The sequence below is a fragment of the Dasypus novemcinctus genome, chromosome 11 (genome assembly GCF_030445035.2).
Source record: "Dasypus novemcinctus isolate mDasNov1 chromosome 11, mDasNov1.1.hap2, whole genome shotgun sequence".
Lineage (NCBI taxonomy): Eukaryota > Metazoa > Chordata > Mammalia > Cingulata > Dasypodidae > Dasypus > Dasypus novemcinctus.
The window spans coordinates 26,986,309-27,012,304 of NC_080683.1; the positions used below are offsets into that span (position 1 = coordinate 26,986,309).

Genomic DNA, 25,996 nt, shown 5'->3' on the forward strand with positions numbered 1-25,996 from the left:
TGAGAAGACAAGCAGACACAGAAGAGCACACAGTGAATGGACACAGAAAACAGACAATGAGGGGGAGGGATAAATAAATAAATATTAAAAAAAAAAAAAGAAAGAAAGAAATACCTGATGCTTTCTTTCATCTCTGTAATAGTTTATTTAAGCTGAAGTAGCTGATAAATGCGTATGGTGTTTGGGTCTCCTTTTCTCTCAGCCAAGTGATTAATAGCTTGGTCTCTGAAGTAGACAAACCTGGGTTCCAATCCCCCACCTCACTACTTCTCAACTCTGTGTTGTAAGAGATGCAAAGATATTTGAATATAATTGAATAGGTGGCCTTAACCAGAAACAGAGATCATTAATTTATTCATTCAGTTTTCTATTAAGGTCTCTAGCCCAGTTCTATTCAGGCAGATTCTGTTTTATGTCAGCTCTTACTGCAACCGTGTGGAGAGGCACATTCTGGTCTGGGCTGGCAGGGTTCTGCACTTTGGTCTGGGAACTATCCAAGGTAGGCTCCTGATGAGAACTAAACTCGTGGTTTCATTCTCAAGTTAGTTAATGGCCCTCTGGATGGAGGATGATTTGTCTAGATTGTACTCTTAGGGCGGGGTTCATACAGGAAGTGGGTGTCTTTAGTCGAAGCTGCTGCTTTGTTTTCTATTCCTTGTTGTCCCTTGCGTCACCTACTGTGAACTGTATTTAGCAAGTTAAACATTGGCTGAGGCGGCTGAGTCAGCCTCTGTGGGGACTGTCCTCCCAGGAGCTTTCGTACCAGGGATGACCGCTGGAAGGAACAGCGCCCTCTTTCTGAAGACCCTGACTGGCTCAAGGCACACATGTGTATGGTGCCGACTGTGTTTAAGGGTGAGGCCTGCCCTAAGGAAACGAGGGACAGAACTGGCTATGCCAAGTTGATGGGAAAAATATCATGCCCTAACTGCCATAACAGATATGAGTATATGCATTAGGGGGAAATCGAAGTACAGTAGTAAAGCAGCTCAGCCAAGCAAATCCAGCTGGCTATGAGACGGGGCCAGCATTGAAACCAGGGCCTCAGGCCTCTCAGATGGTCTGCGCTCTTTTGAGAATGGCACTTTCATCTGTAGATTTATAAAGTTTGATTATAATGTCTGAGTTTCTTTATTTTATATAGTTTAAAATAGTGGAAAAATATTGTCTCAGAATAGCTATTTTATATAATTTTTTAAATTTTTGAGTTTTGAAAGATTACAAAAGTGTGATTTTTTTTTTTGGTTGTTACCCTTAATTCCCTACTTTTTCCCTATTATCCAAAAACGGTAGAAACTAAGAGGATATTATATTTGAGTGGAAGTGTGATGGGGATGAAGAGCTTTTCGTTTAATCAAGCATGACTTTATGATGATGTCCTTATCAAATCTGTTGGCATTTTATGCAGTATTTTTGATCAAGCATTATTTGTTTTTATTAAGAGTGGTCCGTGCCTTTTAGCCTTAAGACATAAAATTTAAAGAATTTTAAAATGTGTATCATATTTTTAAAATAATATGAAACAAAAAACCCCAGTGTTCTTTAGAGTAGTTCAGAAGGTAAGACTTACATATGCCCCCCCAAAATGATGTGTTTTTAAAATTTAAATTATACGGAGAGTTCCAGAGATTGGCAGGCATTGGAGATGGCTCCAGGCAGTGTGGAGTGAGGGCAGGCTCAAGCTTGAGTTGTGGCTTTACAGTTTCCTAACTACTCGACCTCACACGCAGCCTCACCTTCCTGACCGTCGTCATGGTACCTTCAACATCCCGGGTTATTAATCAAGTAAGAAGATGTACGTAAAGAGCCTGCGAAGAGCCTTCAGCAGAAGCAGGCCATCCCTCCCACCCCCCTTCTCCGTTTCAGGCAGGAGAGTCTCAGAGCAAGGCTGAGAACCGTGGTACAGCCTCAGCATCTACACCTGTGTAAAACTGCTTTTTAAGCTGCTTCTCATGATGCCCTATGGGTAACATTTTTGAAGCAAAGAAACTTGTTTTTCTTTTTTTATTAGCATGCGCTTAGTTTGCCAAAATAAGTAAGTGTGAACGTAGTGTTTGTTGAAGAGAGAAAATGACACCTCTACAGGTGATTTTTAAAATACAAATGTGAAAACAGTGAAATGGCTGCTGTCCCTACCCCCCATCAAACTGGCAAGAAAGTTACATGAGGATTTAAAGCTGAAAACAAAGCCCTTTGTTGTTATATTTTTGCTTTTACCATAACTTTTTTTTTTTTTAGGGTAGGCAAGAGAGTAAAGAGTTTATTAAGATATAAGAAAAGAGATAATACACAGTACACACCCGAGACATGGGTGCAGGTATACTACAGGGTGAGACGTGCCACGTGGGGCCCGGGTAGGTCTCTTTAAGACCTTCCCCGCCCCACCCCCAATATCCCCATATCCCCGTATTAAGGTGGGATCTCAGCCACCTGCTGTCCTGATTGGTGCCTTTCTTTAAAGATGTATTTATTTATTTCTTTCCCCTCCCCCCCCACCCCGGTTGTCTGTTCTCTGTGTATATTTGCTGCATCTTCTTTGTCCGCTTCTGTTGCTGTCAGCGGCACGGGAATCTGTGTTTCTTTTTGTTGTCGTTGCGTCATCTTGTTGTGTCAGCTCTCCGTGTGTGTGGCACCATTCCTGGGCAGGCTGCACTTTCTTTCACACTGGGCGGCTCTCCTCACGGGGCGCACTCCTTGCATGTGGGGCTCCCCTACGCGGGGACACCCCTGTGTGGTAGGGCACTCCATGCGTGCATCAGCACTGCACGTGGGCCAGCTCCACACGGGTCAAGGAGGCCTGGGATTTGAACCACGGAACTCCCATGTGGTAGACGGACGCCCTAACCACTGGGCCAAGTACGCCACCTACCATTACTTTTATTTATTTATTTATTTTTAAAGATTTATTTATTTATTTAATTTCCCCCCTTCCCCTGGTTGTCTGTTCTTGGTGTCTATTTGCTGCGTCTTGTTTCTTTGTCCGCTTCTGTTGTCGTCAGCGGCACGGGAAGTGTGGGCAGCGCCATTCCTGGGCAGGCTGCTCTTTCTTTTCACGCTGGGCGGCTTTTCCTCACAGGCACACTCCTTGCGCGTGGGGCTCCCCCACGCGGGGGACACCCTTGCGTGGCACGGCACTCCTTGCGCGCATCAGCACTGCGCATGGCCAGCTCCACACGGGTCAAGGAGGCCCGGGGTTTGAACCGCGGACCTCCCATATGGTAGACGGACGCCCTAACCACTGGGCCAAAGTCCGTTTCCCTACCATTACTTTTAAAATGTTATCTGCCACCATCATATACAGATTACATTTGGAAGTAGATTCTGGGCAGGGACGGGGAGGAAATGTGCTTCTCACCTCCCTCTACTTCCCACTGGTGTTTTTTCTATATAAACACTTGGTCAAGAGAAAGTAAAACTAGATAACAGGGACCTCACACTTAATTATATTTTATTTGAAAGAATGTTGACATTACATTCATAGTTACTTAGTAAAAAGGCAGTTTGATCTGAAAAATACATTTGCAAGAGTTTTGTTTGCTATTGCTTCATTTGTTTCCTAAAATTGAAGAGACAGAAATTGTGCATTTCATAGTACAGGTAAAATATATTTTCAGGCAAACAGGTTTTAAGCATGTAAATATCCTATTCACTTACATCAAATTTACATTTCTGTTATTATGAAGCCAGCTATATTTGTACAGGTGATTCTGGCCTCTGTTTTGGAAGAAAGGGGAAGAGATGATTAAAGCCTATTAGAGTGTTGAGATAATGTCTGACTCCTTATATTCTGTATGCTCACAAATAAGATTCCTTCAAATCAGAATGCTACTGTGGTGATATTAGCAAAAGGTTGAGTTTTTGGTTGGTGCAGCACTTAGTTCGGTGCCTCTTGGGGTAGTGGATGAGTCAGTTCCTTTCCGAGGCAACGCATTGTGCCAGTGCTGACATAACTTGGCTATGTAAGGGCTTCTGGTGATGTAGAATTGCCTGTCAAGATTTAATCCAGATCATCAGTGTCTGGGGAGAACATCTGGCTCGTTTCACTGTGCTCCTAATAGACAAGATTACACCCAAGAGGCAGCAAAATCTGCCGAAGAGACTACCATTCTGGGGTTTAATAAGAATAAAAGCGACATTATTATAGCTGGCATTTATTGAATCAGTCTTAGTTCCAGGCACTATGCAAGAAGCATTATTACATTATCCTAATGCATTTAAATGGAAATTATTTCCGGAGTGCAGCTTGTGATCTGAAGTGGAGCACTTGGGCTGTGTGGACTGAGATGCCCATGGCTTTATGGCAGGGACTAACTGATGTTTTGAAGGAGAGCTCTGCACTCTGCCAGATTAAAGGCGCTATTATTTTTATAGTAACAGCACATTTTTGACATTCTCAAGTCTAGAAGCGCATATCCAGCTTCTATCTTGGTCCTAGGAGTGGTTATCTTTTGGAGGCTGATGAGTCATTTCCACATATCAAATGTACAAGGTAACTAACTGAATGAGGATGGCTTGTAGTCATGACATACTACACTTTATTTTGTATTAAAATTTGGGAAGTAGAGGATATGTTTGTTTTTTAGAGGGCCAAGGGGATGGTGGTAGATATTTCCCCCCTGGGACATGACATATAAGGGTTTATTGTTACTTTTTGGGTGTGTGCATTGGGGAGTGGGAGTAGGAAGAATCTCAGGAATTTTTCCTTACATATTTTTTTTTTCTTCTATTCATTTCTAGTCTTTATAACCTGGCTTCACTGGAACTGAGAGAGAATCTTCTGACATATCTTCCCGAGTGAGTCTCTGGGGAAAATAAGAGAAGTGTACTGAATGAATTTCTTTAAGCATTTCAAAAACAATGACAAAAGCCTATAGTGTTTTGTCAAAAAAATATTGCTCCTTTGGAAAGTTTGGGGGATGCCAGCCTTCTCTTGATAGTCCTTCCTAAGCAATAGTTGACTACCATGAAATTCAAATGAATCTTATTTTGGGACACTAGCCAAGTGAGGGAACCATACTGCTGAGCTTTTATAAATACTTGATAAGCTCTACTGCTTGACTGGGCTCTCTCTCTTTTTTTTTTTTTTTAAATAGCTCTCTTTCCCAGCTACGGAGACTAGAAGAACTTGACTTAGGAAACAATGAAATATATAATTTGGTAAGTCTGTTTAGAAGGGAGATTTGAATTTAACATTGTCCTTTTTTATGATCACAAAACATTAGGGAGTCCACAGCGATATTTATAAACCAGTGTATCTGTAGCTATGGCTTGGAGACATTAAGGAATGTGCTTCTCTTCACACAGGTAAGAATTATGATTTGTGGGGCTGGTGTCAGAACTGGAGGTGATGAGCCCTGGTTAAAATAAGAACTGGCATTGCTGGGGGCACTTTCAGCAAGGGTGCTTGATATTGAAGAAGTACCAGCAAATATCTACAGTACCCAGTTATTAACTAATGAATTAGAATTGTCTTTCTTCGTGAAAGAGTGAAATTGCGTCTTTGTTTCCATAACCTGATTTTTATTGTTTTAGCCAGAATCAATCGGAGCACTCTTTCATCTAAAGGATCTCTGGGTGGACGGAAATCAACTGTCAGAATTACCTGAGGTAAGTAGTAATTTCATCATGTCTCCCATAAACCAACCACAATAACAGACATGTATTCCTTTCTGCTACATTTTATATATGATTGTCTTGAAAACCAAACACACTGATTGAAAAAGTACATTTGGAAAAAATATATTAAGCATTCATTATTCTACATTGCTATAGAAAATTGAGAACGTCAATCCACCATCCCTGAAGATAGTAAATATATCTTTTAGTGCGTGAGGTCTGTATTTTGTTTCATCCTGGCTGCCCACATTACTTACTTCTAGCTCAGCAGATTTGTAAATTACCAGGATCGTTTATTCTGATGGTACACATGTCTGCCACCCTTCATTATGTGCCAAGCGCTTTGGGATAATTTTAACTACATTTTGCCCTCTAATAGTTGATGTAAGAGCAATGTTAAAAGTCCGTATTCTTTTTTTTTCAGATATTGTTTATGGTTTAGCTAGCATGTCATTGTATTTGAGTTTTTCCTACAGTTGCCAAGAATGAAATCCATTTTTTAGATGAAGTAGGGTCATCTTCTTGTGGAATCCTAGTGAACAGGCCTGGCTTTTGGCACCCTTACCAAAGAAAAAAGGGCATTTCCCTCTTATTTTAATTCTTTGGCATATCTTACAGTCTTTAAAGACTGTAGGTATACCTATTTTATAGTAATTCAGATGTCTTCTCTGCATGGCCTTATGAACCAGCTGTGACAGAGGTGTATAATTAGAAAATGCCAAACCATGCAGGGAAATCTGACCCTAGAAGAAATCACTTAAGTGAAAAAATTTTAAATAACCTTATTTCAAATTCAAAAAAATAAAACAACAGAAAAAGGCAGCTCAGCAAGTTATAGAAGCATTACTCCTAAAAAGTTCTGTCCAAGGATAAATAAAGAAACAGACAACTTGAATAATATGGTAAATGAAACCTAACAGACATCTATAGAGTATTATATCTCAGAACAACAGGATATACATTTTTTTCAGGTGCTCATGGATCCTTTTCTAAGATAGACCATATGTTGGGTCACAAGACAAATCTCAATAAGTTTAAAAAGATGGAAATTATACAAAACACTTTCTCTGAACATAATGGAATGAAGGTCATAATTATATGGAGATTAAACAATATACTCTTAATCAGTGGATCAAAGAAGAAATTGCAAGAAATTCAGCAAATATCTTGAGACGAATGAAAATGAGAATACAACATATCAAAACCTATGGGACACTGCAAAGGCAGTTCTGAGAGGGAAATTTATAGCCCTCAATGTGTACATTAAAAAAAGGTAGACCCCTATCTCACACCTTTCACAAAAATTAACTGAAGATCTAACTGACACTTGCAGAAACTAGAAAAAGACAGCAAACTAATCCCAAACCAAGCCAAAGGAAAGAAATAGTAAAGATCAGAGCAGAAATAAATGAAATCGCAAATGAAAACAACAAAAAACAATAGAATTAACAAAACCAAAAGTTGGTTCTTTGAGAAGATCAACAAAATTGACAAACGCCTAGCTGGACAGATAAAGGGAAAAAAGAGAGAAGATGCAAATAATTATAATCAGAACCAAGAGGGGGGATATTACCACTGACCCCACAGAAATAAGAGAGATCCATAAGAGGATACTATGAACAAATGTATGCCAAAAAACTAGACAATGTAGAGGAGATGGACAAATTCCTAGAAACACATGAACCTACCTACACTGACTCTAGAAGAAATAACCTTCCCAGGATCCACAGGATGGTGGAATAGAGTGTGGATTAGAGTGGACTTACTGGTGTTCTGCTGGGGAACTATTGGAATTAGTAAGAGGAGAAATTGTAGTAGTGATGAGGAGAGGGTGGCCACTTTGGCTGCTGATGGTAGGGAGATGGAAGAAGAGATACGGTATGGGGGCATTTTCAGGATTTGGAGTTGTCCTAGGTGGTGCTGCAGGGATGGATGCTGGATGTTGTGTGTCCTTTCGTGGCCCACTGGGTGGACTGGGGGAGAGTGTGGACTACAGTGTGGACCACTGTCCATGTGGTACACTGGTGCTTCAGAATGTATTCTCCAGGTGCAATGGATGTGCCGCAATGATGGAAGAAATTGTTGATGTGGGAGGGGTGGGTAGGGTGGGGGGTATATGGGGACCTCATATATTTTGAATCTAACATTTAAAAGAAAATAAAGAAGAAGAAGAAGAAAAAAAAGACCTCAACAAACCAATCACAAGTGAAGAGGTTGAAAGAGTCATCAAAAACCTCCCAAAGATGAAAAGCCCAGGACCAATGACTTCACACATAAATTTTACCACTCATTCAAAGACGATCAAATACCAATCTTCCTCAACCTCTTCCAAAAAATTGAATAGGAAAGAATGCTATCAAACAGATTGTGTGAAGTCAACATCACCCTAATACCAAAACCCAATAAACTACAAAAAAAGAAAATTACAGATCATTATCTCTAATGAATATACTTGCAAAAGTCCTCACCAGAATACTTGCAAACAGAATCCAAAAGCACATTTAAAAGATTTCTACACCACAATCAAGTGGGTTATATCCCAGGTATGCAAGCGTGGTTCAGCACCACAAGAAAATCCATTAGTGTAATAAACCACATTGATAAATTGAAGAAGAAAAAAACCACATGATCCTCTCAATTGATGCAGAAAAGGCATTTGACAAAATACAGCACCCTTTCTTTATAAAAACACTCTAAAGGATAGAAATAGAAGGAAGCTTTCTCAAATTTGTTAGGTGCATATATGAAAAACCTACAGTTATACTCCAATAGTGAAAAACTGAAAGCTTTCCCAGTGAGATCAGGCATAACACAAGGATGCCCACTGTCACTGTCAATATTGTTATTCAGTATTGTGCTAGAGGTTCTACCTAGAGCAATTAGGCTAGATAAAGAAATAAAAGACACCCAAATAGGAAAGGAAGAAGCAAAACTTTCAATGTTTGCTGATATGGTCCTGTATTTAGAATATCCTGAAAAATCCACAGCACAGCTACTATAATAGACAAATTCAGCAAAGTGGTGGGATACAAGCTTAATACGCAAAAATCAATAGTGTTTCTATATACTACTGATGTGCAATCTGAGGAGGAAATCTGAAAAAATCCAATTATAATAGTGACTAAAGCAATTAAATATTTAGGAATAAACTTAACCAAGGACATAAAGGATCTATATTCAGAAAACTACAACACATTGCTGAAAGAAACTGAAGAAGACTTAAATAAATGGAAGGACATTCTGTGTTCATGGATTGGAAGACTAAATATACCATTTGGTAGATACCAATTCTACCCAAACTGATTTACAGGTTCAATGCAACTCCATTAAAAATTCCAACAGCCTTTTTTTTTGTAGGATGCAAAAACCAATTACTGAATTTATTTGGAAGGGTAAGGGGTCCCAAATAGCCAAAAAGATTCTTAAAAAAGAAGAATGAAGTTGAAAGACTCTCACTTCCGGACTTTAAAGCATATTACTTATCCACAGTGGTAAAAACGGCATGATACTGTCATAAGAATGAACATATTGACCAATGGAACCAAATAAAGATCTCATCTACAGTCAAGTGATTTTTGGCAAGGCTGTCAAGCCCTCCTAGCTGGGCCAGAACAAGTCTATTCAAAATAGTGCTGGGAGAACTGGATAGCCATATCCAAAAGAAACAAAGGGGACCCCTATCTCATGCCTTTTACAGAAGTTAACTCCAAATGGATCAAAGACTTACATATAAAAATGACAGCCATAAAACTCCTAGAAGAAAATATAGGAAAACATCTTCAAGATCTTGTGGTAGGTAGTAGTTTCTTAAACCTTACATCTAAAGCGTGAACAACAAAAGAAAAAAATAGATAAATGGGACTTCCTCAATTTTTAAGTGTTGTATTTATGGCTCTGAGATAACCATTACATCATTTACTACTAACAGGATAAAGGAACTAAATTGAGTCTGTTTTGGCTAAAGTTGGGAAGAGGGGCAGATCAGCAACTGGTGTGGGCAAGGACTTGATTAATACTTGGATTTCTCTAAGAATGTGTGGGAAGTACTGGTTGAGAGAATTCCAATTACTTTGAGTGAAAGGATGGTAACTAAAATTACCATGAAATTATCAGGAGAGTAATAAAATATCACCTATGGGACATGAAGGGCAGGAGGGTATATTAGTATACAGGTGTGCATAAATGACTACAAAAAATGCCACATCCTAAAGCACAAAGAAATTCATGCTTCAATAATTGTCTTACAAATATTCTTTTTAAAATCTGATTTGCATTCAAGGAGTCTCTCTGTAGTATAAACTTGTATTAAACCAGAACTTAAACCAGAAAGTCTCAAGTAATCAGAATTATTTTCTTGTTCTCCAGGTGATGATGGAAAGAAAATTATATGTAAAGGCATTGTTAAAGGGAATTAATGAATAAATGAAACAACTTCAGGGGTCTAACCTGAAATAAATAGAAAGGTAGTCTGGTTTCCTATAGAAAGGAAATGCAGGGAGCTTAATATATATGCTGTAATCTGGAAAGAAAAATCAAACCAGATTACGGAAGATGTTAAATCTAGACTGAGGACTGTGTAGACATCAGGCAGCCACTGATATTTTTTGAGTACGAGAGTGATATGACTAGAATGGACTTGGGGTGGGGGAGGCCAAGATCAGAGTCCGGAGGTTGGCCTAAAATTGGTCCAGGTAAAAGAGTAATGAGAGCAGGAATTTAATGTGTGGGCGATGGGAATGAAAAGGTAGAGATAGATATGAAACATCCGTAAAAAATACGCACTTTGTGAATGGAAGTAAAGGTAAATCTTGAATAGAACGTTAAAGTCACTGAAGTACCTTTCCCAATCCTGGATAGACTGTTTACATTACAAGCAATATGTTTGTCTCTTCTGTTGATATTAAAGATATTGATGGGTGTCTGCATGCTCCATGTTTGCCAAGGAGTAATTGCATTGATGTTTGTGGTAACACTTACTACTTGTCATATAAGAAATATAAAGTAGGTGGTTTCTTACCAGAGAAAATCCCAGGGTCACCCTGAAGCATAAGCTTCTTCCTAGTGACTGATTCCAAACTTGAAGACCTGGATTCTAGCCTCCTTGTTCCTAATTGTGCATTCTTGAAGTCATTTGTTTTCTCTTGGTGCCAGCCTCTTCATCTCCTAAGTGAGAAAGATCCTTTGCCTGCCTGAAGGTGGAGGGTGTGGCATCACTCCCAGCTCCGTGTCTGTGATTCATACAGCTTCTCATTATCATTTGAAGGGTCCCTGTGTATTTAGGACAGCTTTCACTTTTGGATGTACTCTAAAGAATATATCCTTAGGACTACTTTGGGAGTTGGTGGAGAAAAATCACTAAGAAATTCCTTTGTACTAAGGCAGGTTGAAACATGAGTTTCTTTTTCTACGTCACTGATGTAGGAAATAGGAAATCTGAAGAACCTGCTGTGCTTGGATGTCTCTGAGAACAGGTTGGAAAGACTTCCTGAAGAAATCAATGGTCTGACTTCATTAACAGATTTAGTCATTTCCCAGAACTTACTAGAAACAATTCCGGATGGCATTGGTAAGTATAGAAAATAACTAATTACTAAAGGCTGGCTGTTGTGTTAGGTGTTTGGAACCCACTCTGATCCATGGGTCACCATGCTTGGGTGCTACTGATGTGGCTCCCTAAAGTCTTCTTGTTGCTTGTTTTAAAAGAATATTTCAAGAATAATTAATAAAATTTAAGTGTCTCTAAATGCAAGGTGTTACACTGGCTTGATTTGGTGGACATTATAGGGATGATTATAAGCGTTTCTCATATCTACTTCATCTGCTTCTTGTCTCAGTGATTTCAGTAGGGGTTAAACCCGAATAATAGAATTTGTTTAAGGCCTATGTGCAGTCACTAAGAATTTTCTGACTTAATTTTTAAGAAAATAAGTTCGCCCTTATTGCTTATCTTAGGAAAGGGGCTACTAAAGGGAAAAACCACGTGCTTGAGTTTAGTTTTTCCAGCATATTGAGAATAATCCTTTACCTTAACAATTTTACAGGGATTTCTTTTAAAAAAAAAGAGTTGGTCCAGACCATTTCCTTCACCATAAAGGAACTCAGTCCAGTGTGGAAAATAAACAGAGGAGAAATAAACAGGCATGAACAGGAGATTCCACCTTAGCAAAGGCACTTAGAAATTGTAAGAAACTATATTTACCCATTTAGTTGTTAAAAGGTTGTCTTGGACCTTAATATTTAACTTTTATTCAATAATTGGAAAAGCTTTATGACAGAGGACCACATTCTTTCAAGTATTTGACCAAGGTAAAAGTGCTAACTTATAACAGCAATACAGTAGAAATGCAAACATTACCTTTTGGTTAAGACTGGTTTGAAAACTGATGAGTATTTTGACCTTACTTAGAAATATTCACTGAGGCTCAAACATGGCATCTGAAAGCAATTGTAGGGACTGGGGATGTTTTGCTTGGAACAGGAAGAAGTAGGAGGCATGAGATGGCTGACTTGAAGCATTTGAAGGGCTGTCATGTTGAAGGAATAGATTTATTTCATCTTCTAGTGTAAATGGGAGAAAATGAAAGGGTTTAGAAATCAGTTCAATTTAAGAAATAGCCTTAAAAAAAATACTTGTTACAAATTAGATTGGGCTGCTTAGAAGAGAAATGAATACTTGAAGTATTCCAGGAGAGACTGGAAGACTGCCTGTCAGGGATATTTTTAAGGAGACTCCTCTGTTGTGTCAAATGCTCGGACTTGCTGGTGCTAGGAGTGCACTATGTGTTGAAGAGAAGCTAATGCATCTCCTGACTGAACAGGAGAAAACCCTTGGAGGAAAGTATTAGTAGGTTATGCTAAAGAAGAGGTAGATAATGAAGGGCATCTGCTTCATAGGCTCAGTCCTTTCACTTGTAGTTGAAAGTGAGAATCAGCTGAATAATTTAGGATTCCTTTCATTCAGTGGGGACTCTGAGAGGCTAAAGTAAAATTCATTCATCTCCACAGCCTATAGGTATTCACCAGTAAGTCAGAGTGAAATAGACTCAGTCTTTAAAATGGCTTTTCAAAGATTACTGAGTTTCTTTGCATATACAGACATATTTCATTATAGGGATTTTTTGCTGAGTTATTTAATAATAATAAACTATGGTTTATTGTTTTTATTAATGGTATTTCTTGGAGTAAGATGAAAGTCTCTCACTTCTCTCCTTTGTACATGAAGTAACTCCTATTCTTCCTTAAAGATCTAGCAAGAGCCAGTTGTTGGTTTTTCTTTTGATTTTTCTGGCCTTGACTATATGATATTTTTAGGTAGTGCCTTTTAAAATGATTTGCTTTTAATTGCTGACTGTTACTGCCGTTCTGAACCAATGACTTAAGTGATTTAAATGAGAATGATATAGTTGCATAGCTGGAGGAAAAAAATAACTGTTTAAAACAAAAAAGAACAGCAGATAGGAAATACCAAGTGATAATTAGGAAAAAATGATAACAAATGAGTTTAAATAACACTTTTACAGGAAAGCTGAAGAAACTGTCGATCTTAAAGGTGGATCAGAACAGACTCACACAGTTGCCTGAAGCAGTTGGGGATTGTGAGAGCCTCACGGAGTTAGTTCTTACAGAAAACCGGCTCCTGGTGAGTGTGGTTTCCACAGTCAAGTGGGTATTTACACTGTGGTTTCTATATGGTCAAGACTTATCAGGGTAGATTTTACTTATTTGTAATTTGGGTGGGCTAAATGGAGATTCCTTTGTGTTACATCTGAAAAGGGGACTTGCTGAGCAAATGAAGATGTGAAGAAAGAGCATCAGCGTTTAATCTGCTTAAGAGAAGAAAATGGTTTTTTGGATCCTCTGTCAGAATACCTGTTCTGGTTGTGGTGCTGATAATACAGGCTCTGAACTGACACCCCTTAGAGGTTCTGGTGTGGTGTAGGGATAAGCCCCTGCTGCTGTATGTGCTGTGTCTCTACTACCATGGAGTCCTGGGGCCACAGAGGAAATATCATTCTAGGATTCCTCTGGCCCCTTCCTCAGTTCTGTGAGCAAATGGGAAAAGCAGGAGAGAAGAGGAAGAAATGGTGCTTGGCTTGGCAGGATTGGGGTTAGGAAACGCTCTTTTGGGGTTAGCCAGAGAACAGAATCTGATGGACTTCCTTTGATTCTACTTCTTACCTCTCCTAAAATTTTGGGGATAGAGATGGCTTTGGCAAGGTAGTGCATTCACCAGCCTGCCCAGGGTGGATTAGCTGGGGGGCAGCAGATCTCATTTGTCTTTTCACTTCTGCTGCCTCTTCTGTTTCCTTTCCAACCTATCTCTTTTCTAACCGTCTTTGTTTTGTCACCACTTTTACTCCTCTGCTTTTCCTTATCCTTTTTTCTCTCTTTTCTCTTTTCTCCTTTCTTTAGAGAAAATTAATACTGTTTAGTTGAAAATAGAAAGTCAACAACAACAACAACAACAAAACCCAGCAAAAGCAGGTCAAGGATTCAGTATTTCTTAGTGTGGGGGAGCCCAGCACCCTCTTTCCTGAAGTAGCGCAACTAGCCATCCTCTGGAAGGTGTGGTGGAAGTTACCAAATATTCCTGTTCTTATTTTGTGATTTTAGGCTTATGAAATAGTGCTCATAAAAATTATAAAAAATAATATCCATCCCCAGATTCCTTTGCCCCATCTTCAAAGGTGCAGGCAGGAAGGAATAAATTTGGAAGTTGCATATTCTCACTTACTTGAGTTGAAGAGTATTCATTTACTTTTTACTAGATGTTTCCCTCTTCCAGGATCTGTGTCTTTGACTTAATTACATTGAAATCTAACTATCATTTCAACAAACTTCAAAATATTTAATTCCATACCTGCCAAGTTAGCATTATAAATACCTGACATTCAGGAAGAGCTATTGTTCTCTTGCAGGATGAGATTATATTCTTTAAGTCCTTGAGCTGTTTTACTGTAAACCCTGATAAATAAATAAATATATATATATGTTTTAGATTAATAATAAAATTTGTTATTTTAACAGACCTTACCTAAGAGCATTGGAAAACTTAAGAAGTTGAGCAACTTGAATGCAGACAGAAATAAATTAGTGTCTTTACCAAAAGAGGTATGTGCTTGCTTTTATAGAAATGCTAATATATTGACACACAAGAGTTCAAAAAATGCCAATTACTTTAAAAGACTTTTGTGATGCTTTTAAAAAGTAGGAACTCTTATCTGGAGTATAAAGCAGGTTGCAGGGATTATACCAAAGAATGACCCTAAGTAGCAGTAAAGACAGTAATTGGGTCATTTGATGACTGTGAGCAGTATTGGGAAAAGAGAATTGATAGGATTTTTAAATGAGAGGAAGAGAGAGATTGAATTTTTGGGCTAGGCATACAGAGAATGGAGGCATCATTGAGAGAAATGAATAATTTAGGAGTTTTACAGAAGTGGTTGTCTTTGTGTTTGATTATTGAGTTTAATATGAAATCAAACTCTGTTACATAGGACATTGAATTATAAAAATGGATCGAAGGGAGTGTGTGTAAGATCAGTGGTTGAGTGCCTGCTTACCATGTATGAGGTCCCAGGTTCAATCTCCAGTACCTCCTAAAAAAAGAAAAAGAAAAAAAATGGGTTGCAATGACACCTTCTTTCTGTGCAGAGATTTACAATGGGAAGTGTTTGTGTCTGGGATGAGGGTGAATGAACTCTTCACAAAGGCTTACACGTGAAGGAGGAAGGCCAGTGGGAGGCTGTATTGATTTCCTAGAGCTGCCATAACAAATTACCAGAAACTGGCTTAAAACAACAGAAATTTATTCTCTCACAGTTCTGGAGGCTAGAAGTTTGAAATCACATTGTCAGCAGTCATTCCAGTGGCCCTGGACATTCCCTGGCTTGCAACAGCATAATTACAATCTCTGCCTCCCATTCTCACAGTGCCATCTCTCTCTTCTGTGTGTCCATCTCTGTGTTCAAATTTTCCTCATCACAAAGAACAGCAGTCATATTGGGTTTAGGGCCTTCCCTAATATAGTATGACTTCTTCTCATCTTAATTACATCTGCAAAGACACTATTTCCAAATAAGCTCACCTTCACAAGTACTGGGGGTTAAGACTTGAACATATATTTTTAGGGGACCCAAGTCAACCCACAATAAAGGCTAAAGCCAGGGTTCTGAGATTTTATTTTTGTCAGTGCTCCAAAGAGGAGAAGAGTCACCATGCATTGTGGAGAGTAGCTGTGGGATTTACTAGCATTTAGTTTCTGGGATGGGGAAGGAAGAAATTGATAATGAGGAGGAAGCCCGTAGTGGACCAAACAAGGAGTGATCTAGCACCTTGTTTAAAATGAAGTCTTACTTTCTATTCAGAAGTAGAACTTCATTGCAAATGGGTACTACTGAGTTTGATATTTTATTAACAATAGAGTGTAAAACTAAGTTAAAGCCCTCTCTTCCACTCCCACACCCCATCAGATGAACCATTGGTAAACTCCTTCCCCTCTGCTATGGTTTCACATAAAAAGGTATGATATTTCCTGTATGATATCATCACCAGCCAATTGCAATTTTTTTCATATTTCTCAGTTTTGACCCTCTGGGAATAAATTTAAAGCTTCCAATCATCCAGACAGAACCTGTTTTCCTAGGGCCAATTTTTGGGGTGTCTGAACTTCCCCTGGCTTCCTCCTTACCTTCGCCAACTTGGTATTGTATCCTCAGTGTTCCAGACCTGGGTGAGATGGCTAGAGCCAACCCTCTGGCCTACAGTGTTCTTAGTGTCCACCAATGTTCCCAATTGGAAGTGTACGAATATTTATTTCATATAGGACCGTATGACACATCATTCATATACCAACACGGGCATCTTAAACAAAACTGTTTCCAGCAGAAAGGCTTAAGCCTACATTTCAACTAGGACACAATTAGTACACTTTGCTAATCAAAACCCTTTGATTCTAGTTGCTAGGCAGTAAACCAAAACACAGCATGGATATTCTGAACAATAATTTTACTCCTGCTGAATAGCAGATGTAAATTGGGTAATAAATTGGACATGTAAATACACACAGAGAAGTAGAAAGGAGTTTTACATCGTTTCTCCTACCGTGCACTGTCCTACGTACTTTCATGTATGGTAATTCATTGAATCCTCACAACAGCTTTCTGATGTGGTGATTTCCTCATTTTTCAGTTGAGGAAACTGAAGCCCAGTGGATAGTTCTCCATACTGGGGCACACATAGCTACGACTTGGTAGAACCCGGCTTCAAAGATGAGTCCACTGGTGGCCAATAAAACATGGCACCTCAGATAATATAGATTCAGCCCAGCTGTTTCATTTGTATGGCCTGTAAAGAAAGGTCAAATTATCTCTAGTTTTAACATTTTAGAAAATTAATATATTTTAGGAATCTTCCCAAGATAAATGCTAAACAAAGCACTTTTAAGTTTCATGTTAATTCCCAGTAAGTTTTACCACTGTCCCACAATTCCGCTAGTCTTCTCTCTTTTGATTCTTTCTCTTTCATAGGAACTCATTCAAGACAAGGGTTTTAGAATTTTAAATTCATAAACTGTCATCATATTTTTAGTATCAGTCCTGTTTCACTTTAAAACAATGAGACTTGTACACCGTGATTTTGATTGGAGGATTATACCTTCTCTGTGCTGTGTGCCCATTTAGATCTTCAGCTTTCCGTGATGTGAAAAATGAAAATATTTCTAGCTTTTAAAGCATTGTAACTATCATGTTTTGTCCATTCTCTGGGAAATTATGATTGGTTTTCTGGCATCTAGAGCTTTATAAGGAATAAAACCTGTGCCTTTTCCTTCAGCCACCTGATAAAGAGAAAATGTGTAGGCGTTTATGAATTGAATCTTTTCCAGAACACCTGCACTTCTGCTCACACACACTTTCAGCTACCAGAGGAGGAAACCTACTGAGCATGACTCCAACTCTGCTGCGGGTCATGGTTTGTTAACCCAGCAGGAATGGTTGAGTGCTTGCCTCTGGCCATTGAGGCTGAGTAGCCAAACCACCGAGAACCTCCTGACCCTGCATTGCATCATGCTGGTCTGGGCAGCGCTGCTGTCATGTCTTGAATCTCTTTTCAGTGAGTGTAGTAGGCACTGGGATGACCTGGTATATGTGTGTGTGTGTGTGTGTGTGTGTGTGTATGTATGTGTGTATTTTGGCTCTGCCTCGGAGCTTGATGCCATCTAATCTAATCTTGCACTTTCCTGGTTGGATTCTTTCATTTCAAAATTCATTATTTTTCTCTTGAGTAATTAAGTTGCATGCATAACATATCTAAACTAAAATGCTGACCAATTCAATTTAGATGTCAAAAGTCCATACGTTGCAATAATTGCCATTGGTCTGGTGCACTTACGTTTTTTCCTATTTTTTGTCTTTTTTTTTTTAAATAGTACTATATATTGTCAGTTTTATGGCACATCTCCTTAGTTTGTAGGAGCATTTATTTGCATTTGTTTTTCCAAATGGTTGAAGGGAAAATGTCTGTACAGTGTGAGCCTCAATAATAGATATTGTTTGTGTTTTGTGGTGTTATTTGTAGTGAACATTTGCAAATCAATGAATGTCTCTTGTTTTCTTAATTGTTAGCTGCTTGGATATTTAGAAAAGTCAGGTAATCTTGTTAATCTTGTAAGTATTGTTGAGACCACAGTTGCATCTCTAACTTCCACTTCGCTTTCTAAATGCATGAAGATTCAGATCAGCTGACTGTTTTGTGTGTTCTTTATTGTGAAATTTTGGACATTCTCTTCAAAATTCACTTGTTTCTTTTTTAATGACTGCATGGCCTGGTACCTCATTTTTCTTTTGTGTTTGTCAGATTTGTTCAGGTTATTCTCTTACTAAAGAATGCTTTTCTTTGAATTACATTTTAAGTTATTCAGAAATTCTGAAAGGCATCACTTGACAACTCATTTCTTTTCATTAAATTGTAGTTTGTCAGCACGATTCTATCTCTAATGGAAAGGCTAGATTTGCTTTATTTGCTAAATGTGGCATGCTTCTGATTTTTTGAGCCACTTATTTGTGCCTTTTGTTTCTCATCCTGTTGTTTATATATGTATGCTCCTGGGAAAAGGAAGATCCCTAAAAATTTCATATTTTTGGTGGGGTAAGAGGAACAGACTCTAGTAGCATGTGATTCACAGATAGATAGGGTGTTGGCATATGTATGATCATGTGTATTAATTTCATAACTCCAGCCAAAGTTTCTTGTAAAATACCTAGACCATACAGAGTTTATGGCTGAAAAAAATTGAACATACATCCAAGTTGAGAGTCTAGTCTTTTGTTTCTATTAAGCTAAAATGAAAATTATTCATTTTAATTTTGTATGACACTTATCTAGTCAAATGAGACAAGATAGGATTTACAGGTTGTCCATCAAGCTTTTCTTGACCAGTCCATCATAAGCATTCATTACCCATAAATACTTTTCTGATATTCAGAAACATCTCCAGCAATGAAACGTTCTTTTTGTAGATGGCTTTCTGTCTTTTTATGTAACAATTTAGAATTCTTTTAGTGTAAGTTTGCCATCATATTCTAAAATGAATTATTCAAAAATAAAAGAGATAAAATGAAACCTAAAAATATTTTCAAAAGTTGCCAGTCATATTTCAGGATGGAGAGGACCTTCCAAAACATGAAAGAGAAAATGTCATAAATCCTAAATGAAATAGTTGATGGATTTGTCTACATGAAAATTAAATTTCTGATCATTGAAAAGGTAAAGGTAGCCTGGGGGCAAAGGGAACATTTGCAATATTGCAAAGGAAGAGGCTTCTCTCTATGAGAAATTTTTTCATATCATTGAGGAAAAGATGAACCCCCTATAGAAAAGTGGGAAAAAACAAAACCAATAAGTGATTGACAGAAGAGAAAATAGAAATGGCTTTTAATATGAAAAAAGCTCAGCTTCATCATTATTCACAAAAATATTAATTAAAATAGTAATGTGATATCATGTTGACTTACCAAATTTTCCACAATTTAATAATACAGATGTTGGTGAGAATGCAGAGAAGTATCACAGAAGTATATATTGCTGCAACCTCTCTGAGGGGAATATGGTGATATTAAAATCTTGAAAAATGTGTATACCCTTTGATTCTGTAATTCTGTTTCTTGGAATTTATCCAAAGAAAACAGTCATGAATGTAGGCTTAGAGTTATGCACCAGAATGTTCCTCACAGTCTATATTGGAGCTTATAATGTGCTAGGTACCTTGCCAAGCATGTATAGGAGCAACCAGCATGTGGCCAGGTGCGATGGCAAGTGCTTTTATGCTAATTATTGTCTAATCTTCATAGCAGTTCTGTGAGATGTAGGTAAATGATTAGCCACATCCTACATATTGGGAAAATAAGGCTCAGAGATGTTAAGTAAAACTTGCCCAAGATCACACAGCAAAGAAGTGGCAGAATTAATTAGCATTGTCTAGCATGGGTGATTTGCTAAGCTGTGATATGCTACATTTGAAAAATGAAATCATATGGTTGGCAGAAATCCTTTTAGAAACATAATGGCATGGGAAAATATTCCTGATGTCATATGTAAACAAAAGTGCTAAAGATCATAGTGTTGGTCCTAATTTTGGGGAAGTTCATATTTGTAATCACAAATGCATGGCAATAAAACTGGAAGATTGCACATCAAAATTGTTAATACTTATCATCCCTTTGTGGTAGGATTTAACTGGACTTATCTTTTTTCATTGTGCTTTTGTGTGTATTTGTGTTTTTTATTTTCCAGTCAACATTAGTTATTCTCTTTATAAGGAAAAAACAATGCAATAGTTATTAGTGGATATTTTGATGTTGGGAGTCCAACAATTCAGGGAATCCAAAAGCCATGTGATTTCCAAATTATTTATGAAGCAGGGACCATTTGAATAATATATCACAGATGATGATGGAAAAGGCAAAAATACTCTGGTTTCTAAAATTATGCATCACATTCTTTCTTTCCATGTTGTATTTTGACCAGATTTTACTTATTGTACCTTTTCTTTTTGCCAATGAAATGTGAGTTTAATTCTATTACAGTTAATTTTGGAAGGAATATCCTGAAAGAAAATGAAAGTTACTTACAACAGTCTTTTAAGAACTACTTAGGGGAGGCACTGACAAAGTGGAATATAAGCAGACAAAGATGACTGAGAGAGGCTTTCCTTTTGACTTATTGAATCTTCCAGTTGCCTCTTCTGGGTTAATGGGACCTACAGGTAGTTAATTCTCAGTAAAAGTTTGCTTGTGTAAAATTTTGCTCATGATCTGCAGATCCCATGTCCTTGTGTTGAATTAAATCAGTGCCAGGCAGTTGAGGACAGTATCATCTGGAACTAAGAGTGATACAAAACAGCTAAACAAGGATTCTCAGCTATATCCTGTAGTTCTAAGAGAATCCAAGTCCAACCCCTTGTATTCTGGGAAGGTGCTATTATGTGGTTTAAGGGAGGTTTAAAAATATCAGCTCCCTACATAACTGGTAATAAGTTATTTAAACATGGCTTGCCTTCCCAGAATTTCTAAGTGATATAAACATTTTATCCTGATGACCCCCTACAGGAGCCTGTCATCTCTGCCCCCTGAACCCAAAAGAGAAACTAAAAATAACATGCAGATGGGGAGCAGATATAGCTCACGTGGCTGAGCACCTGCTTTCCATGTGCAAGGTCCCGGGTTTGTTCCCTGGTACCTCCTAAAAACTAATGAAAAGCCAACTCTCACTTGGGGGGGGTGGATGTAGCTCAGTGATTGAGCGACTCCTTCCCATGTACAAGGTCCCGGGTTCAATCCCCAGTACCTTCTAAAAATAAATGTGTGTGAATGAGGTGGGTAACACAATACTGAGCTTATGTCAGTCCCTCACTGGTTTTAACACAACATGTCTCTGTGATACATTGTAGAGCAGACTATTTTTTAAAGGCATTCAGGTGGGTTCAGGGAAGAGATTGCCAGCATCAGCACATTTTCCAGAACAAAGTAGCCCCTCAAAGTATTGGTGGAACTAGTTATTTAAATCAGGGGTTTTCACTTCTTGGAAAACAATAGCTACTTTATTTGGCAGCAGCTATATGCCAGGTTCTATGATAGACACTAAAATATATGGTTTCATTTAATTTAACCCTTCTTATTACTTCTAGGTAAAGTGACATAGCCAAACCCAAAAAGCAAATGACAGTTTAGATTCTAACCCAGGTCTGCAAGTCTGCTCTCAGAGTAGCCACTCCCTGTCTCATACCACATCCCCTCTGACATCTACAGAGAAAATATCTTCTGAGTTCTGGTTTCAGCTGCTGAATAATCTTTTCTAAAAATCGAAGACCCATGCCATCCCTTCCTGGATGACTTGGAAAGAGGGCTCAGTTTGTGTGAATGTTCGCCCGGGACAGCATGTGCCTTTGACGGGTGATTAAGGCATCCCTAGCACACTGAGCAACAACATGTGCTCTTTGCTGGCACTGTTTTCCAAAATCTGTAGACAATAGAGATCAGGAGGTCACTCTGCCTGCCTTGACAACTCCGAGGGCCTGGGAGGCTCCTGAAAACAATTGTCTTCCACCCCTTCACAGTCTCGAATGTGTGTGAGATTTGAGTGGGAAAGGAAAACGGAAAAAAATTAAATGAAGCTATAAACACAGAAGACAGCTCACACCCCATTGGGAGTTCACACTGTTCCTCAAAAACAGTTGAGGGGGGAGTGTTAACTTGTCTAGAACTTTTTTTGCTTCAACCACTTTTAGAGTCCTCTCTGACCCATTTTAACGAATTAATTTTTTCAATAGAGAATATGTGTACATGATAAAAAAAAAAATAAGATTGCTCACATGGGATAGCAATAGGTCCCCAGAACAGTTTTCCTGCAGGTGGCTGGGGCAGCAGACAGCTTCACCGTGAGATGCCCACCATCACGAGCCTTGGCTCGGGAGTAACAGGTACCAGTCTTGGCTCCCTACACCCTCCAGGAGCTCCTTGTCCCATAAGGAGGATCACATGAATAACTGATACGATCTGCTTTGCCTCCTTGGGGTACAAATAAATCCTGCCTCTTCAAAGCCAGGCGAGCATGGCAGGGTTGAGGGCTCTCTAGCCTGAAAGGTGCTGACCTGGCAGACTTTCCCCTTGGCTCACGGGCTCAGCGCTGAATCCAGACCCCAGGGCAGAGTCCCCTTCCCGTGAGGTGAGTGCCATTTGGGGGCTTTAATTTCGTGTCCCATGAAATAGACCGTTGTTCAGATCATCTAAATGTATTAGAGAGAATCTGATGAAATCAATCCCCAAAAGGATCATGATTTTGATTCTTTACTCCCATGATGCTCCTGGGCACCTGAGTAAAATGGACGAACCCTGTCCTCACGGGAGGGAAGAAATGCCAGGCTCCACCTCCCATCCTGCTAGACCTCCCTGTAGGGTAGTGGGGGTCCTATCAGAGAGGTTACTCTGGTGATTCTTACCAGAACAGAGAAGCATTTTGCAGTTTCTGGTGCTATACAGAGAAACAAATGATAACTTTTTAAGTAGCAGCCTTTTACTACGTAATAAGTAAATAAATCTAAGTGTGTAGGCATATGGAGTGAGAAAGGTCGGTGAGTTGATAGGTGTCTAGGGGGATGAGGACTACACTTGCCAAAAACTGGTGTACATGTGGGCATGTGCAAATTTAACAGAGCTTAGTCAAAGGAATGTAACCTTTTAGAGGAGGTTCATGCTGTCAGAGGGTTAGTATAGACTGTAATTAGGAAAGCAATGCAGAGAAGAAGGTATCAGTGTGAACCAGAAGGTTCCGGGAAAAGTTTATGGAGTTACAGAGGACATTTAATTTGGGGTTGGTGAGATTAAAACAGTAGTAACAAGAAAGGCATTTCTATAAGAAGCAATAGTATCAAGAATACAAGATATATTTAGAGGAGAGTGAATACACCAGTTTTGTTAGGATGGGAAATTAAATATGTGAATACTGGGGAATAAGGTGACAATATAAAAGTCTTTCTGCATATGGTAGTGCTTTCAGGTGAGAAGACACAACTGTCAGTTCAATTTTTTTAATGTTTATTTTTCTTTTATATCCACCATGGCTAAATACTTTGATTAAATATGGTATTTCGAAATCTTTGTATTGACTCTTGAAGATAAATTTTGTAGCAATTTCATAAGTATGCATTCTGCTTTTTAGGGTGTTATATACATATGTTGTACATATCTAAATAGAAAAGGGCAGAAGTTATATTTAGATATCGTTGAAGATTCAAGTCTCTTGCCCTTCCTCAAGTGGGAAGCTCTGGAGTATTTTTCCATGTGTCAGAGAGACATCAATAGGTTCCTTCATGAGCTTTTTCTAGCAATCACTGTTAGTCAGGATAGTGAATGTAGTACTTTATGGAGTTTTGTGGAATGTTGTGTCTGGGATTGAGTTAGGTTTCCACCCTTTTGGTTCAGCTCTCCTGCCTGTGAGAGCCACAGCCAATTCATTCAGGAGAATCATTAAACTCTTTTGTGTTTACGTTTTTTTCTGAAGACTAATCTCATACAAAGCTTAGTTGTCTTTTAATTGCTTACTTAAAAAACAAAATAATTAAATTTGCTATGGATATGCACATACTGATTTATATGCTTTTACCAGCAGCTCATAGCTGAGGAGATTAATGTATGTATTTACCAAACTGACTTTTTGCTACGATGTTGTTTTATGCATTTGTCAAGGAGAGTTTACCAAATTAAGTTGTGGATTACCGAAAACTCTTAAAGATGTATGGGGGAAATTAATGCACAGTATCATCCACCAGATCCGCCCTCCTCCCCCCCCCCCCTTTTTTTTTAACTTAAGTAAACTGGAACACTAAACTTAATGCAATGAACAGGTCTTCTTCACAAGGGTATATGGGTATGTGTGCATCAGTATCCTCTTTTGTCCAAAGTTGTTAAACTCCCTTGTTACCAATTAGTCTTTGTCCAAACTATTGTAGTTGGGTTAATGTTAAATTTTAAAAATGCAATTGTTCTAGATATATCAGCAGCAGAAAAGGACTTCCTTTTCAGAATGAATTTTTGAACTGTACTTTTACTTTCTTGATTCAGTTTAGGACATGTATGTCCAATAATATTTCACAGAATTTTTAAAATGAACTTATTGGACTACTTAGTGTTCTGTGTAATTTCCAGTTAATCATGCTTGGTCATGGGTAAGACTTAAAATTTTGTGGTATATTGACACATTCTTTTTGTGTTTCATGGCATTTTGGTAAAGAAGATACTCCAGTCCCACTCCACCCTTCTCAACAAACCTGGAATACAAGATGCATTTTCTTTCCCATTGTAGATTGGCGGATGCAGCAGCCTCACTGTGTTCTGTGTGCGTGACAATAGATTAACTCGGATACCTGACGAGGTGTCACAGGCGACAGAACTTCACGTCCTGGATGTGGCAGGAAACAGGTGATTATCTTCTGGTTTGCTTCGCTTGAGTGTAGGAAACAAATGTGCACATGCCCCAGTCTTCTCCCTTGCTTTGCTCCATCTTATAGAATCTGTTACTGATGAGTCAAATGACCCAGGCCACAGGGAGTTCTCAATATGTGAGGTGGGGTGATTGAGCCTGATGGAATAGAGAACCCAGGGACAACCTGAAGATGGGGTAAATTCTAAGTGGATACTGCTGAAGAGGTTCTTCTCCTAATAATACCATGTTGTAAGGGAAAAAGCACTGGCCTGAGATTTGGGAGACTTAGGTTTTACCTTAGCCTTTGTAGCTAATGTTTGTAAATTAACCTGGACTGCAGTTTCCTCATCTGCAAAATAGGCTTGATTGAGTTTGAACTAGATTTTAACCAAGGGTGTTGCTAGGCTCTGCTGGAAACTCTGAATCCCCTGAAGTGATAAGCAAAATTGTATTTGGGGGCAGTTCTCTGGCAGGAGGATCCACAGCCATTGTTAGGCTCTTCAGTGATTCATAAGCCATAAGCCACCAGATGGGAATCCCCAAGGTCCATTTCTCAAGTTCTGAGGTCAGAGGTAATGTTTAGCTGCTTACTGGTTTCTGTAATATTATTTCTCACCCCTCTGTATAGAATGTAGATTTGTTTCAGCCATTCTGACTAATTTTAGCACTCCAAATGTCATATGCACTCTCCCTGCTAAACCTGCACACCTCTTCTCTCTACCTGGAACCTTCCTCTCTCTCCCTCATCTCTCTTCTTCATCTCTTGCTTTTTCTTCAGGAAGACTTCCCTCTGAATCTGCACTTGGTGAATTTCCCTTACCATAGTACTCACAGCATCATGTGATAATTACCTATTTACATGTATGCATCACTCCTAAACCAAAAATTAGATATCATGGCTCGT

At 38.7% G+C, this 25,996-nt stretch overlaps 1 protein-coding gene across 1 annotated transcript in view; it reads left to right on the forward strand.

Annotated features, from left to right (window-relative positions):
* The window catches only part of LRRC1 (leucine rich repeat containing 1), a 162,106-nt gene that overhangs the window by 123,102 nt on the left and 13,008 nt on the right, over positions 1 to 25,996 (forward strand). Inside the window, exons 5-11 of the mRNA XM_058306893.1 lie at positions 4,738 to 4,794; positions 5,094 to 5,157; positions 5,533 to 5,607; positions 11,038 to 11,182; positions 13,137 to 13,255; positions 14,644 to 14,727; positions 24,973 to 25,088. Coding sequence (XP_058162876.1) covers positions 4,738 to 4,794; positions 5,094 to 5,157; positions 5,533 to 5,607; positions 11,038 to 11,182; positions 13,137 to 13,255; positions 14,644 to 14,727; positions 24,973 to 25,088 — 660 coding nt within the window. The remainder of the gene's footprint in view (positions 1 to 4,737; positions 4,795 to 5,093; positions 5,158 to 5,532; positions 5,608 to 11,037; positions 11,183 to 13,136; positions 13,256 to 14,643; positions 14,728 to 24,972; positions 25,089 to 25,996) is intronic.